This window comes from Myiozetetes cayanensis, unplaced genomic scaffold (assembly GCF_022539395.1).
Source record: "Myiozetetes cayanensis isolate MyiCay16 unplaced genomic scaffold, myiCay2020 scf3, whole genome shotgun sequence".
NCBI lineage: Eukaryota > Metazoa > Chordata > Aves > Passeriformes > Tyrannidae > Myiozetetes > Myiozetetes cayanensis.
Genome location: NW_026087521.1, coordinates 12,521,164 through 12,538,905, shown reverse-complemented (window position 1 = coordinate 12,538,905; position 17,742 = coordinate 12,521,164). Strand labels below are relative to the sequence as shown.

General features: G+C 39.7%; 1 protein-coding gene across 2 annotated transcripts in view; it reads left to right on the top strand.

The window, feature by feature from the left end:
* RELN (reelin) overlaps positions 1-17,742 on the top strand; it is a 283,103-nt gene that overhangs the window by 33,376 nt on the left and 231,985 nt on the right. For both annotated transcript variants that reach the window (XM_050323631.1, XM_050323630.1), the window contains exon 2: positions 13,123-13,233. In XM_050323631.1, coding sequence (XP_050179588.1) covers positions 13,123-13,233 — 111 coding nt within the window. The remainder of the gene's footprint in view (positions 1-13,122; positions 13,234-17,742) is intronic.

Genomic DNA, 17,742 nt, shown 5'->3' with positions numbered 1-17,742 from the left:
ACTCAATTTTCGTTTGTTGTTTTTAAATGTCAGAGGACTAGTGAATGTTTTTCTTATATTTCCAGATTCTTTCCATGTTCTTCTGCTTTGAACCTTTGAAAATAAGTATTTTTTTATCGATTAGACCTTTCAATACTAATTTATGATGTACAGTCAAAAGATTGTATTAATATTTGCTGCAGCCTGGTCATCATTCATATGCCAGAATTCAGTATAAATACTACTTTATACCTCGTATAAACCCTACTATATTTTCCCATCTGAATCCTTATTTGATCCATTTTGTCTACTTCAATGTAAAATGTCAATCAATCTCTAGGCTATTTAGTATCATTATTCCAGTTTATAGAAGGGGGTTGTCTAGTGCTTTTTTTTAAATAGCATTCTGCACCAAGTAAATCAGGGACTGTGCTTAAGCAGAATTATTTTGTTGCATGAATCATACATACAAAATTAAATCACATTTTCAAACTCTTGTGCCCTTTTCCCATAATAATACAGTATTGTGTATTTTGGTTCTCTTCCTTCTGCTCATGGTTTTCAACAACTTTCGGTGCATTTCAGTCTTCACTTTTCCATGCTAATTTTTGCTTTTGCCCTGCTAATCAGGACTCTTGTGCGCTCTTGCCCCCTTGCTCTCCAGGGTCTGTAGCCAGCTCTCCCAGAGCCTGACTTGTAACTGCTTTGGTGCTGGACAGACTGCGACTCAGACTCTGCTGACTGTGCTGGGTGGATCTTTTGTACAGAAAGGGCTCTAGGATGAGCAGTTTGTATGAGAAGGATGATCTGCAAACTTGCATTCAGGCAGATGAATCCCCAGTCTGTTATTAAAAAAAAAATACCTGCATGTCCATTGAGCAGTTGCTATATTGGATGCCCAACATATTTAGACTGCAAAGCACCAGGTTATTTAAGGTCTCTTATTTTTGCAGTCCATTAAGCAATCTTGTTAAGCTCTGGTTTAGGGAAGAAAAGCACAAACGTGTTAAAGATAGAAGATAAAGATACAGTCAGAAACTTTATTGCTGACTCTTGTTCATGATCTAAACTATCTAAGACATGCCAGATTTCATCTGAATTATATCCCTCAAGATATCCACTGTGAGGAGTGAGGACTGTGGCTGATGAGGAAGAGGTGCTGTTGTCATGGCTTGATGCCTGAAGTTAAAGGTGGTCAAAATGATAATGGGAGCTTATTAGGAAGATAACAGTGTCATATACCATGCTGCTCAAGGTAGTAAAACTTAATGCTAACTGTGTTACTGTTAAAATGCAGGTGGTAAAGGTAAAAATTATGCAGAATATGTGGGACAGCATATTGGGAGTGAATTTCAAAATGTATCAACTCAGTGCTAAACATGAGTCAAAAATTTGTCATATTGAACCTTAGGAATTATGAAGAAAGGAGTGAAGTGTGAAACAGCCAGCATCATTTTACCACCTCTGGGTTTACAGTACAATGTTATAGCCAGATTTTGGTGTTATGCACAGATCTGCTTGCCTCTGCTTGGAAAAAACGTAGTAAAACTGGATGATGAGAGAGAGGGAACATCTTCCTGTGCAAGAGAAGTTTTCTCAACTTGGCAAAAGAGATGAGAGAGATCTGAAAGATGTCTATAAATGTTGAATGCTGTTGATAAAGCAAACGTTTTGCTGTTACTGAAAATACAAGAGTTCAGAGAAAAGAGAGTTTAAAAATAAAGGAAAAACATTTTCATGCATTGTGTAATTAAATGATGGAGCTCATTGTCTCCTGAAGCTGTAAAAGTACAAATGCAGTTATGTGAATGGACACTTCAGTGGTTCATTGATGACTATTATACATCATAACCCAGCGTACCTAGAGTTGGGAGTGTATGTGGAAGGGATGTGGGGCTCCTTCTCTGCACACCCTGATTCTTGTACTCCTCTCAAAGAATCTGCAGCTGTCTGTGTTGGTACAACTTGGCTGGAAGGGGCTTTTGGCCAGCTCAGTGGGACAATTCAGTTTCCTAAATACATTGTGTGTTTGTGATAATGTACAGCATCCCTGGTCCCAGACAGCCAGTCCCTGCAGGCTGGAGCTTGACCCTTGGCCTTTGCTGTACTTGCAGCCTTCCTGTATTTTCCTCACAGTGACTCAGGAGGCACGTGTCTTAAAGCACCTGAAGCATCCCAAATCTTGTACTTCACACCAGCTATGTATACTCTGTGTTTGGGAACTAGTGCTGTCTAGGATATTAGAAAATCCATGTGTTATGTGTGCCACCATGCAATCACCGTCACACTTGCACTGGTATTAGAAAATAGGTATTGAATTTTGTAACGCACCAGGATAATTTTTCAGTACATTGGGGGCTGGATAAACATTATTTACATTCTTTGAGAGTAACAAGCATGCTTTCAGTGGTCTGTGTTCAAGTTTTCAATGATATTTTTAAAGGCAAATTAAAGAAGGCCTAAAGCAAGGAAGAGGCTGATCTAGTTGTTTTTGGTGGTATTTTTTTTCCTAAATCTATTATAAAAGTAATTTGAGGATGCAAGCTTTAGGGAATTTCTTTTGGGATGTTTAGGAAAAGATAAATCTATTATCTTATATTTTTCTAGGGATATATTAAAGAACATTGCGTGGCATATTTCAATTTGAAAATCATAGAATCATTTAGGTTGGAAAAGAACTTTAAGATCATTGAGTCCAACCATTAACCCAGAACTGCCAAGTCCATCACTAAACCATGTCCCTAAGTGTCACATCTGCATATCTTTTAAATACCTCCAGGGATGGTGACTCAACCACCTCCCTGGGCAGCATCTTCCAGTGCTTGACAGTTCTTTCATTAAGAAATCCTTCCTGATACCCAATCTAAATTTCCCCTGGTGCAACTTCAGGCCGTTTCCTCTTGTCCTGTCACTTATTATTTGGAAGAAGAGTCCAACCCCCCTTGGCTACAACCTCCTCTCAGGTAGTTGTAGAGAACAATAAGGTGTCCCCTGAGCCTCCTTTTCTCCAGGCTAAACACCCCCAGCTCCCTCAGCTGCTTCTCCTCAGATTTCTGCTCAAGATTTCACCAGCTCTGTTGTCCTTCTCTGGACATGCTCCAGCACCTCAGTGTCCTTCTTGGAGTGAGGGACCCAGAACTGAACACAGGGGTTGAGGTGTGGCCTCATCAGTGTCAAGTACAGGGAACGATCACTGCCCTGGTCCTGCTGGCCACTTTATTTCTGATACAAGCCAGAATGCCATGGGCTTTCTTGGCCAACTGGGCACACTGCTGGCTCATGTTCAGCTGGCTGTTGACCGGCATCCCCGGTTGTTTTCCACTGGGCCGCTTTCCAGCCATTGTGCCCTGAGCCTGTAGCTCTGCATGGGGTTGTTGTGACCCAAGTCCCAGCCACACTTGGCCTTGTTGAACCTCACACAAATGGCCTTGGCCCATCGATCCAACCTGTCCAGATCCCTCTGCAGAGCCTTCCTGCCCTCCAGCAAGGGCAACTCCAACTTACTTGCCCAGTTTGTTGTCATCTGCAGACTGACAGAGGGTGCACTCGATCCCCTTGGCCAAGTCATTGATAAAGGTATTTAAACAGAACTGGCTCCAGCACTGAGCCCTGGGGATCACCACTTGGAACTGGCCACCAGCTCCATTCACCACCACTCTTTGGGCTCAGCCATCCAGCCAGCTTTCTACTCAGTGAACAGTGCACTTATTCAAGGCATGGGCAGCCAGATGCTTCCTTGTTCTCGAGTATCTCTTGAACTCATGCATTTCATGATATTTGCGTATTATAATTCATGGGTCTATAAGAGGATTTGTTTTCTTTTAGCCTGAGGTAAACACGTTCAACAGTCTGGTTTTAGTTCACGTGCTTCCTTAGCTAAAATTAAGACAAAAGTTCTTGCAAATGTTTAGATGTTACTGAATTATAATAAACTCCCAGTAGATAATTAAACTTTTTTTTCAAGGCAGCCTTCATTTCTTTTTTTAATGCTGTTGTTAATTGTGTACTGAGAGGTTGTTTATCTTTTGAGGACAGCAGAATAAAAGGATTTACCAAACTTCTGAAAATCTGCACACTACAGTAATATTCAGACCTTCTAAATAATTTATTGAGAGCACAGCCAACAATATGAAATTTTCATGTATGGGTATCAAACAGGCAACCTCACATAAACTTGAAAGGCATGAAAAATAAGGTTAGGCTTCAAAACAGGGGTCAGTATTCTCACACTTAGAGTAATAGAAAGATAATCACAATAACGTTTAATCTGGGGATTTTTTAAAAAATTTTATGTTGGCGCATTTCATAGAAGCATGACAAAATTTGAATTTGAAGCTTAATCAGGAGATTGGTGTTTGCTGAATATGGACACAAACCAATTCCAACATTGACCAATAACCAGGCTTGTTTCATACCCTTTATAGCAGGTGAGGTCTGGAAATGACCATCATCTCTTCCCATTTGTTCCTGGGACTTTGGACAAGAGAAAGAATACACTATGACTGACAAAATACATTTCACAATCATTTATGTCTAAACATCATGTAAATACTGGTTAAAGCACAATTTAGTGGCTGTTATGTTATGGTATTAATTCCCATATTAACAATATTTTGTTACTCAGAGGTGTATTTTAGTAAATAATATTTTTTGAGACATAGATGATGTACATTTTTGTGATACGGATTTTGTTTCATATCCAGTTGATTGTTTTTACTGCTTAAAGTTTATTAATGCTATTCAGGGCTCTGAGAGTTATGAAACGGAATAACAGACATTTGTTGATACCCTTTGGAGCCTTTTGCTACTATAAGTGCTTGCTAAGTTGCTAAGCATTAATGATATATTTGGCATAACACAAGAAAGAAGATAAAGATAGTCATTGTCTCCAGTGTCCTCAGATGAGCTCTGGGTGCTGGGATGATTAATTCCTGCCCAGTTCCCGCTGACGTGGGGGATAGTTGGGCATTTAAACAAAAGTTGGATAATTAGGTTACTCTGTGTGAGTGGCTCTTGGTGGGAAAAATGTCAGTTTAGCCATCTTCAATGTTGACATCTACAGCTGAGCTTTACAGTCTAGGCTTCCTTTACAGTCAGTGGGGAGAATCAGGCATTTCTTGAGTGTGATTCATCTGGTCTCTTTTAGATATCAACATTAGGATGAGATTTACAGTCTAAACTGGGTGACATAAATAGATATGATGTTCTCTGGAGCTTTATATAGCAGTAGCACATATTCACTGGGCCACTGACTGAAACCTCCGTCTTCTTCCAAGAAGGCTGCCCCAACCAGAATAGAGAACATGCCTCTTTCTGTGCCAGCTGGTAGTCACTTTTTCCCATACAAAATGCAATGCCTGCAGCTAAGGGAGAGTGGCTGGGCCACACAGGCATTGGGGTTTAAAATAATTTAGAATATTTCATTGGGAAATTCAGGTTTGAATCCTCTTACCTAGGCTGAGAGCCTTAATTACCCATCTGTTGGGTTTTAGCAGGCTGCTATGACGACAGCAGCCAGGCTTACCTCTCCTCTGTCAGGTCTTCGGGCTGTGCCAATGTGTTTGGTGATGCCAGCTGGAACAAAGCACCTCGCTGCTCAGCGTGGCCAAGTTTTTGGTGGCTTTGATATGGTCAGGAACATATTTAAGTTAGGGATTTCAATACATAAGAAGTCAGACTCTCAGGTCTCATACTGGAAGTCTGTTCACAGGTCTGATCATTGAACTCTTCACTTTTAGTAAGGTGGGAGCTCTGAAGCATCTCGAAGCTCACAAAAAAATGTGACCAATCCTTCATGGTTTAGGGTATAAAAATAAACACTGCTTATATTGCTGCTGATGTCATTGCCACTGTCTTGTTATGAACTGTCAAAAAGTTGTTATAAGTAGTGTCTCTGCAAATAGTTCTTTCACAAGGCTGATGGGCTACTCTTTGCATCAATGACAAATGATGTCTCTGTGTATCATGTTACTCACATCTTGCCACACATCCACAATCTATTTTCAGTTCTCTGTTGCTCATTACCAATTTAGGAAAGGATTTGAAAAGTACAGAGACAAAGAGATTTGATGGAGCATGGGGCAGAAGCACTAAAACTAGTACTGTAATGCAAAGAAATACCAGATCTGATTTTTAAGCTGTCTAGAACAAAGTTCAAAACTTGTGCATTTTTGCTCCCCTCCTTCCAAGAGTAATTACTAACTGGAGTTATTGGTGATGGCATCACAGGTCAGAAATGGTGCTTTTCTGTGCACCTTCAAGAAAAGTTAATTGGTGTGTTGTTGTGAATTTAGTGCTTTGGTGTGGACTTCAGGAAACCAATACCTAGGGGAGAATGCTTTCACAGTTGTAAGAGTACATGTCTGTTTGTTTAACCATGCTGAAATGTCTTTCTTTTTTGTTTTCTTCCACTTACTTGAGGAAAATCAAAACCAGTATGAGTAAGAATCCTGTGGGTTTTCTACTTTTGTTTTTGCTGGATGATGCGTAGACCTGTGATTCATACAGTTCTTGCATATCTGTCTGGCATTCATATTTGAAATAGCTGCATAATTACAAATTTATAGATTTTGGGTTCTTTTGAAAGCAAAGTATTTCTGTGAGTAGAAAAAATTAGCTTGATGTCAACATATATATCACTACTCTTTTAAAAATGTCTTTTTAGTAATTAGGTTCTGAGTACAATTACATGTATACACTTTCTGGATTCTTGTAACAATGCATCCTCCACCATTCATTTACAAATAAATTTATCAGCATACTCTTTTAAATGCATACCTGTAAAACTCATACCTGAGTATTTATAGATTGATAATCACTGGGGTGTCTTAATAGTGGACCTTTAAATAAGGCATCAGGGCTTATTCTCTTTTTACTAGCAATTTAATCTGTTGTTGTCCTTTCAGGGGAGGTCTGGTATTTCAAGGATTTGGGCTTGACATTATCTGTGCTCAACAGCACTACACGCTGGGATGGGTTTACACCCGTGTCACTTGTGTTGGGCATTGCATGATGGTAACATAGAGGTTCCATTGCCTAAATGAGGGAAGCAACTTGGGAAGGGACAAAGATCTTCCCTATGTTGAGGAGACTGAGGGGGACCTCATTGCAATTTACAACTTCCCCAGGAAGGGCAGTGGAGGGGCAAGCACTGATCTCTTCAGTCTCATGACCAGTGACAGGACCCGAGAGAGTGCCCTGAAGATGTGTCAGAGGAGGTTTAGGTTGGATATCAGGAAAAGGTTCTTCACCTAAAGGGTGGTTGGGTGTTAGAACAGGCTCTCCAGAGCAATGGTCACAGCACTAAATCCACCAGAATTCAAGAAGTGTTTTTATGACGCCACTCTCAGGCACATGGTGTGACTCTTGAGGCTGTCCGATGCAGGGCGAGGAGTTGGACTTTGATAATCCTTGTGGGTCCCTTCCAGCCCAGAATATTCTGGGAATGCAGTGTGTTGTTGACAGTCTTTTCTGTATTGATGTTAGTCTCCATTCCTTTTGCAGTATCCTGGGAAGGGACAGAGCCCTCTCTGAACTGTGCCACTGCACACCTGACTTGCATTACTTGGAGGCTGGTGTATTTTTTTTAGGAGTGAAGCAAAAAAAAAAACCAAAAAGAATTGCTTCAGTATAAGTAATTTATTTCCTGAGAGGAAAGTTTGCAGCCATGACTCAGGTGTACAATGATGCAATATTACAGTTTTATAAGGAACTGGCTTTGACCTTGAGAAGAACCTAAAAAAAAATGCTTTTCAGTGCTTTGAGGCAAGAAAGCCTCATTTTGGAAAGTCCACTGTCTGTGGTGATTCCATTTCACACACCAAAATTATTTCCTGTTTTCTTTATGGTATACAAAAGGGCAGTTTTATACTGTGGCTGTAGGTCTTGACTCATGTAAATCAGTATGTGGGACTCAGTACGTGGGGCATCAAAGATCTTTGTCTTTATCGATTCGTTCTTGAACTCGGTTAAATCTCCACTCATTTGGTGTCATGTGTTATATCTATACATCTACATCTAGCCCTTTCATTACCTTAAAGTTTGTTAACTCTGTGACTGTCATCAACAACGGCTGCAAATTCTGTTTAATTTTTATATGTATCAGCCCTCTTAGTGATGTTTAGCTGATGCTGAAGAGCAGCCAAAATTGGTAAGACCTGTCAGTAGCAGGTATCTCCTGAGATGATCCCCTTCCACCTAAGTTTTTCTGCTCTTACAGTTTAGCATTGGCTATATTTGGAGTATTTGGAGTATTTTGAGTATCAGTCAAAATATATCTGCCTTTTCAGAGAGTGGATCAGTCCCTCGAGAGAATGTAAGGCAAATTTTATGCAATTAATTACAGTGATTAATAGATTTCTGTAATAGTATGCAGTATGTGTAGCATCTGACACTGGAAACAGTGAAAATGATCTTCATATAAATAGCACAAGTTTCTTGGAAATATCTGACTATAACTACAGTTTAAACCCCACTTTGTCCTTCCTGTTATGCTGCTGCCTCCACCTGTGGTATAATTTCAGCAGCATCTTTGCCAGCCTCCTTCTTCCTGACCTGCTTCCTCCTCGAGACATGTCAGCTCCTGGCATCGCCAGAGGCACTGCTGTTCCTTGTCCCACAGGAGGCACCAAATCCAGGGCTCTCGTAGAAACTTGTTGTGGGAAGTGCTAGGCATCTCCAGAAAAGGCTGTTGCCTCCCTCCCTTCCCAAGGAAATAACACCAAAGCTTCCCAGAGATGGTGGCACTGACAGGATGAGGACAGCCCGTGTGCTCACTGAGACAGTCTCTTTAGTGACTTCAGGTGAGCACAGCAGTATATGTGTGTGCTGAGTATGCAGGGAGATGAAGTCCACAACTCTCCAGGCTTTTTTTGATGGAAAATTGAACTGAGGGCTTCATGATTCTCAGAAACACAGTTTGGGAGCACAACCGTTGCACAGAAAGAAGGGTGGGGCAAAACAGCACTGGAGGACATAGGATTATTTTTTTTTGGCATGAAGCCATTTCCTTTTGCAAAAGAAGCTGAATTTATTCACTAATCCACATATTTCTATCCACGTTTTGTGGACAGGAGTGTTTCATAACCATCATGCAAACACTGTTCACTTATTTAGAAGGTGGACTAAGAGTGCACAGTGGGTGACTTGGTTTCCAGTCACCACCTTCTCTATCCTAGGGTCTGCTCTACTTTTGTGTCTCCTAAGATTAGGTTCTTGGTGATAGTCCTGGTCAAACTTCAGGAGCAATTTCATTTTTGTGACATTTCGCACATTTCTTAGCCTTTTGAGAAGTGAGATTCTGAATTGAAAATCTGAATTCTCATCAGGAGGCTCAGACTTTTGATAAACATCCCTCTCTTCCCTCCTTTCTCTCCAACCAGCAGACATGACTTCCTGCTTTAAAACACTGAGAAACTTTCCAGATCAAAACATCATTAGAAATAATATTTCCACAAAACACGTCTGCTCAAACAAACCATATAGATGGACTAAAATATATTTCATGGGAGTTTTTTCAGTGAGCTCTATTAGTCAGAGTGCTCTAAGAGTACTAAATGAAGACAGAATCTCCAGAAATATTTAGATACTAAAAATGAAAATGTCTCTGTTGAGCATGTGTGAACTCTGATTTTTCTTTTTTTCTGTGTATAAATATAATACAAACTAAAATATAAATTGCTGGAACTTGGAGGAAAGCTCTCACATTTCAGAGCAGAAGAGTTGATGAAAGCAAACGACACTGGAATTTTTCATCCACGGCAAAAAATTTTCCTCTAATCCCATCTCAGAAATTAATAAAGTGTTTTGATGGAATTCATTCTCCCTTAAATAAGGGAGGCAGACAGCATGAAAAACAAACCAACCCAGAAAGTCCAAGAGGGTAAAAACTGGCAAAGATCTCAGGAACTGAAAATAGAAGGAAGTGCTGAGCAACTTTCAAAGTAGTTGTTATCAGCTTTGCTTCTAAAATTTGCAGTGCGCTGCTGCCTGATCAGTAGGTTGTTACAAAAATGCGGCTCACACGCATTTCTCGGGAAGATGTTCTCAGTCCTTCTTACTAAACAAATTTCAAAGCAGTTGAAGGCTTCCTACTTACCTTTGTACCATTGGATATCTGCTCCCATCCTCCAGTGTGAGGAGATCCCCGCGTGCCCTGGTGCGGCAGCCAGGAGGGCTGGCAAAGGGTGCTGCTCTGTATGGGATGGCAGCGTCCAGCATCTCCCCTGCCCTACTGATCAGTCCCCAGTGACAGGAAGGGCTCCTTGCTTCTTCGCTCACCCAAATTCTCCTCTCAAAGAGGGGTATTGAGCAGGATGGAGCAATGCCTGCTAGGACTTGTAGAGGAGACTCACTGCTATGTTGCCGTGGGTTGGGTGCCACTGTTGGGTGCCATGGGACAGTGGTGGGGCTGTGCCAGCGGCCTCCTTGCCTGCCCAGCCCTGGGTGCTCTGTGCTGGTGTGCCCTGCCAGACGTTTGCTGGTCCAGGTAGCTCACAGAAATGGTCCTTTCTTCTGAAGAGCCAGATATTTGACATCAACTACAAATGGCATGAGCCAGTGTAAAGGCAGAAACACAAAGTTTGGTGGAGGGAATCTCAGAGGAATCTTCTTATTGCTTTCAGAAGGGGCATTTGAGAGCCCTCAGTAACAAACACCACTCCCTACATAAAATCACAGTACTGTTACCAGACTGTGCATTAGCACAACTTTCCTGTTCTTGGACATTATCACTTGGCATGGTGTGTGGTTTTTTTCCATTTTATGGGAATTTGATTTATTTCACCAGTGGGTAGGAAAAAAAAAAATCATCACTGAGATTGTCATGATTAATTTTTTTTCCTCTTGAAGAACTATGAAATTATTCTGAAATATATGACATGTGTATAATAACAGCCTAGTGCTCTGTTTTTAAAAAATGTGCTAGAGGCATTGTGCAGCTTCCCAGAGGCTTAATGAGGGAGCCATACTGTGTTGGAAATTTTTCAACAATAAAAATTGACCTCTTACATGCTTATGTAAAATGAGGGTTGACAATCACACAAATATGTCCAAAGTCAGATACAGACATTGTGAAATATCACTTCTTTCCCACAGAGAAACTGGTCACCTGTTCACAGTAGGCTTTTGCATTATATCCTATCCAGTAAGGAATAAGATGCTTCCCCACAGGGAAACAAAATGGCAGCAAAGTACTGGCCTGGTGCCCTTCTATCAATGCTTTTCACTGACTTTTTTGCCAAGTCTTCAAAAATAACACATAGGCATGCTTTTCAACATATGTTTTGCCTCTTTGTTGGTTTAAAGGCATAAAGGGAAGAAAAGGTCATGCATTATTCACCACTTCATCATCAAATGCAGGAAAAATTCATTGTTTACTTTTTTGATTTTCTTTTACACTCCCTAATACATCTTTTATTTTCTAAGAAATCTAGTGTCTTTTGCTGTTCTTTTGACATATTTCAGAAGTGGCCTCTTCTTAAAAACTGAGCATATGGCTCTGAACCTGCATCTGAATTCAGGGAAGTGTCTATTGCAAAACATTGAAATTTGGAATCATGGGAGCAGAAAAGTTGGATTCAGGATTTATTCAGAGTACTATTGAACAATCAAAGAAAGGAAGATAATTAAAGAGTTGAAGAATAAATTAAACATGGCAAATATTGCTCCTCTGCTCAAAATAAATTAAGCTACTGTCAACATATTTATGGGTTTTTTAAAATATTAAACACTAAGTTTAAGCCAAATGTGTACCACAGAGGAAACACTAAATGACTATTAGGATTTAAAAAACCAACTGTTTCTCAGCTGAATGTGTATCACCAATGAATGTCTTAGCAGACTCCTTGCAGTACCTTCCTTCAGTGCCCTGGCCAGTCACTGGCTCATGATGTTCCCACCGAGAGAGAGCAATATAGAGAGGAAGAATGTGATTTAGGGAGAGAACAGAGCTTAACAGCAATCCCTGTCGAGCACCAAACTCTCTGTGTTAAGGGGGTAGGAAGGATAGAAGTATGAAAGCAGAATGAGCATGGTAACTGAGGCCTTGATGCATCTTCAGTGTATGAGGCTACAAGTCATAAGAGTTCACCAGGGAGATCTCCTTGCTGGTTCTTTGCCCTTCATAATGCAAATAAAAAACAGAAAAAACCCCACCTATATGTTAGGCCATAGATTTGCAGTTTACCCACCTTTAATTAAATATGGGTAAAGATTGTATAAAAGGATGATGATAGACACACAAAGATGAAGAGAGAAAGAGAAGAATATTTACTTCATTAAGCTAATTAATTCTTTTTTTGTTGGTAAAATGTCCTAGTTCTGATTTTCAATTCAGAGATATGCAACCTAATGTTACAAAAAATGGACAGGAGGTTATTATGAAGCAAAAAAGGTTGCACACTGTAGTAGGTAGGATTAAAGAAGTTGTTCTGGGCATAGAGGATATTCCATTTATATAATAGAAAAAACCTAAAGCTTTCACTTGATAATTTCTTTCCAAGATAGAGCTGGTGAAGCTGATGTTAAGTATACAAAGATACAATTTGAAACATACCAGAAATATGAGAATTAGTGTATATGAGAAGTGATGAAATATTTCAAGAATTGTCAATTCTAACAGAGAACATATAGATTCCAGTGTTACTTGTAGTTGCTATTTGATGTTTGCTGCTATTGCCTGAGAATCTCTTAAAGATACATTCCTGAGCTATTTAAATACACACAATCTGGAATGTCTCAGATGCCCACACAACTTCAGTGTGTAATACTATAATATGCATGATAACCATAACCTGGTACTCTATTTAGGTCAAAAAAGAACAGTACCATACTCCTGATTATCTCATTGCTTTTACTATACTCTAAAGTCTTGAAATTGCTTACAAGCCATATATTCCAATGCATTATTTTACTAACTCACTGTGCATTTAGTGTTTAGCATAGTTTTATGCTTCTGGCAAAAGTAACTTCCCAAGAACCAATTTAAAGTAACAGAGCTACCCTCAATATTGGGGGAATTTAAATGGATTTGCTGGACTGTATGATGGGATCTCATTCAAGAGCAAGAGCCTGCTCACAGAACGTGTATAGGATCTAAAGTAATGCTTATAAATATTTACACATATTTTATTTCTCTCATTTCAGTGACTATTTCAACAAGTACCTTCTTTGATGGCTTACTGGTAACTGGGCTCTACACATCTACCAGTGTTCAGGCTTCCCAGAGTGTTGGTGGTTCCAGTGCTTTTGGATTTGGTAAGTCTAGTATAATTTACATTCTGCAACCCAAGGTAATGAATAGTTGCTTGTACAGAGGGCATCAATAGCAACACAATTACTGAAACAGGTTAATTTAGGCTGAGTAATCAATAATACATGGAAGACAGTGGGAGTCAATGGGATAAGGCAGTGGTGGTTTTTAGACAGCTTCTGTTGCTTCCTGCACTTCATCTTTGCTCAGTCCTGGTACTAGTATGCTGAATTATATAAATATCAAGAGACAAAACCCTCAATACTTAAATTGTTCCAAATGACCATTTCCAAATGGTGTGACATTTTGTATAAACTACAGCATTTAGCCCAAAGCCTCTAACTGTTCTTGGGCTGAAAAAAGTGTTTCCTTTTCCTTTATGTCAACCAACTTTTTCCATTAACTTAATAACATCTTCCTTAAAACCTGAGTGCCAATCATGATGTTTTATGCAACCAATTATTTTCCATGTAGGGAAACAAAGAATTGTAGTAAAAGGCTATGATAGGCTTTGTGTAATTATTATGCACTTCAAGTTCTGCTTTAACATCCAGCAGCAGCAGCCGTGCTAAGGATAAACATTTTTGAAAAATCTCTTCTAAGTTTGTGAAATTAATTGACAGCTATACATTCTACAGTTTGTTATTCGGGAGCATTTTTTATATCCTTACAAACAATTGTAAGAACCATGTTCCTCCAATTGGGGGAACTCAGTGACCCCTAACAAGCAAGCTAGGGTGAAGGTGCAGTATGGGACACTAGCTGCACTGCACTTGCAGTAGCATGTTTAAATGTTAATTTGTCTGTTAGGCTTAGAATTCAGTACTTTCTTCATAATAAGCTCTCGTGGTACTTACTTCTGTTATAATGCATGTAGAACATGGGTGCTCTGGGCATCTGAGTGTCATCCAGCAGACATATACTTGCTTTTAAATGAATGAATGTAATGTAAATAGGGCATTATTTAAAACTGTATTGAGGAAGAATTTGAGAAGGGCTTTGCCTCTGTGAATAACACCACTGATCAACCTTTTGCTCAGCCTTTCAAAGGGAAGAGCATGGCTGGCACAGGTATTTCATGTCTTACCAAAGGGCACTGAAAGATTCTCTTTTCTGGAAGACGTTGTACTGCTGTTTCTCCTTTCCCAATGTACGCTTTGCAAGATGAATAGAATCTGAGGGAGTAAGCAAGACAGAAAGAACTTACCAATATGAAGTTTTTGGGATGGTTAAGTTTCTGGCAAGCTATTATCGTGCCATAAAAAGGGTGTTTGTATCACATCATTGGGAAGAGCATGGCAGACTCACTAGGCAAGGTATACACGTCGTATTTAATCACAGATAATATTTAAGAATGACAATCAAGCAAAATAATAAGAACCTAAATACCTCTACGCATTTACAAAGTATGTTTGTATTTTGCCCTAAAGTTGTAACTTCACTCACAGAACAGGGCTGTTACGGTGGATGTTTTACTGAGACAATGTCAGAGTAACGTGATGTGTGACAGGAAGAATGTCACACAATTTAACTTGCCAAAGGTCATTCTCTGGCTCTTGATGTGTTACATTCAGCCACTGTAAGATAACCAACAACTAAACTGGTGGTATGTGCTTTCTGCAATCCAGAAGGAGCTCCAAGCCTACAGGCTGGAAAAATACAAAAGCCAAAGTGAGGCAAAAGCATTCATGCAGAGTTGGAGCTACTTCATTTTGCTTATCAATACAACTTCTCAAATACCTTGCCTGGGGAGATCTGATGCTCTGTCTTGAACATGCCTCTATCTATGTCAGGGAAAAACAGCTGCCATCTCTGACCTTTTTTTTTTATTTATTTAACTTTCTGTGGGTAAGCTGTAGGGTCAGTTGTGTTACAACTGTTAGTTATGAAATATTTTAAATAAAAGTCTCATCTTGCTGTTTTTCTTTGCTACCTCCTAAGCTTGTATATATATGGAAAAAACCCCTGTCTGAATGTTTCATAACAGATGATGCTCACGTGCAGTGTCTTTGAAGTCACAGTAAAAGGTAAACAGTGAAGGAAAAATGGCAATGGCTTTTAAACTCAATTTTATATGAATGCTCAATCCATGAGGTTCTGATGATTCCCAGGGCTGAGAACCACATAAAATTTTCCTATCTCTACTTTGCAGTGAGAGATGAGAAGGCTGGCTGCTTCCAAAACACATTTAGCATGTAAATGATACTCTTTTAAAAATTATTTGGTAGTTTTAAAAATTAACAGTATTTTAGAATCTACCATTTACAGTAGAAAAACAGAGTAGTCTCCACAGTATTTAATATGTTGTTTAGTAAAATAGTAGGTGGGAATGACATTGTTTTGTTTTCTGAAGAAAACATAAAGCGCTTTCTCGAGAAACCCGGGATCCATCTGTTGTGTCATCATTTCCAATCATAAAAGAAGCTGTTTCTCCTTTCCAGCAAGTGATTGTGATGCTCAAGTTAGATTTACCTTGCTGGAAATTATTATGGCTTTTTAATGTCGAGGAATAGTCAGGTTCAGAGACCTCGATTCAAAGATTTATGTGGTTTATCGTAGATTAGATGGAGGGGGGGTGGCAAAGCTGGGCCTTTAAAACCTGGAGATAGTAATATTCTGAAATTGGGTTGATAGTGGTTGCTTATGGTGCAGGGAAGAATATTTTTTTCTCCCTTGCAGTATTACCATTGAAATGGTCTTGTCTGTCTTACACAGGAGGTCACGCTAGATTATCATAATCTTCCAGACTGCCCCATAATATTAAGTCTCCCAACATACATATATCTGTCTTCTGTGCTATAAGTCATGTGTTGTGGCTACAATTATCTTTAATTACACAATTTAGGAAGTTAACTTGATGGAGACACAATAATTGTCAGTTATAACAGTTAACCATGTCAAGAAGCTTTGAAGAAAAAAAGATAAAATACTTTAATTCTAAGGGTTATGTTTTCTTTCTTTATTAGAATATATTGTGTAGCCAAAGAAATAATTCCTGGATTCCTCTCTGGGATTAGACTGACATTAGACTGAAGCTTGCTGAAATTTTTATCTGGGAAACATTCTGACAATTTTTTAGGGAGAAATATGGGAACTTTTGGTTATAAAAGTTACCTAGTAACTTACCTGGTCATAAATATGTTTTGTCCCAGGCTGAACCGTTGTCTGGGTTCAGATTAAGGTAAAACTAAAACAGGAAAGCTAAAATTAGAACCGAGGTGAAACGTAAATGTGTGCTTGAAACTTCACCAACCAAGCTGGGAGAATCCTTTAGCAAAGAAATGATCCTTAAATGTAACTTTTAAGAAAAGTATTTCTTAAAACACTTAAACCTTCTTCTTTAGGTCCCCTGATACAACAGATACCCTCTATTGCATCTCTCCAGTATAATTTCCACTCTCCTCTCCTGATCAGTGTGGTGTGCCTGGGAATATTTCCACATCCTTCAGCACTGTCTGCTGAAGAGCAGTTCCACTCTGTCTGCCCCTTTCACAAGCCACACTGATACCCCTCAGTGTTATTCACACCCTGTCTCTGGAGACACATTTTGGACTCCTATGGGATCTCTTTATCTGTCAGTGTTCTTCCCTTCCTCTGCACTTGTCTCTTCTGCACTCTGCTTCTTGTTGGTGTTTGCGCTTTTTTCAACAGCCTGGGTTGTCTGGCTGTGCTCTGGGGTTTATCAGCCCACCGAGACTAACCTCCAATACAGCCACGATGTCCATACAGTCACTTAGGGGCTCTCACTGCTTGATTTATCCAAATATATGAGAGAAAAGTAGGAGGCAGGAGTACTAAAAAAACATGTTAGAAAGCTATAAATGCAGTGGTGAGTTTGATGGGAATGATTGTTTGCAAATGAGGCTAAGGATAAATGGTTTGGTGGGCGGTAGGGGTGCCGCTCTGTAGCTTGGCCTAAGTGCAAAAATAGCGCTTGGCTTCTCCAAAGCCACGTGCACTGGAGAGCGAGGAGCACGGTGTCATTTCCACAATTAAAGGAGAAGATTACTGCGTAATCCCCCAGCAGCGATAAGGAGTGCTGTGAGCTGAGGACCTGAATCTGTCTCATTACACGGGATCATCCTGGCTGACAGGCTGGTTGAGCAGGCAGATGTGCTGGGCTGTGCACATCAAAGCCTGCCTTTGACCTGCCACTCACACTGCATCTCCATACATTCAGGTTCTTCCCAAGGCTTTCTGACTCCCTTGTAGGTTTTCACATCATGAATACATGACAAATTATATTTAACTTTATGTAATTAGTTTCTTACAAACTATAGTGGAAAACATAAGCCTTTATAGCTAAGCCCCAAACCCCCTAATTTTTATGCAAAATCGTAATTACTACAGTGATGTTTACCTTATAATAAACACGGACTTAAAAAATAGCTTCATGATAACATTTGGATACAGGTTAACCTTCCAACCTAAACTGGAAAAGTCCTCTTGGAAGGTCATAGGCTCTACTGCAGTAGAGAGAGTGGATTCCAAGCTCTCATTACACTGGAAAGCTT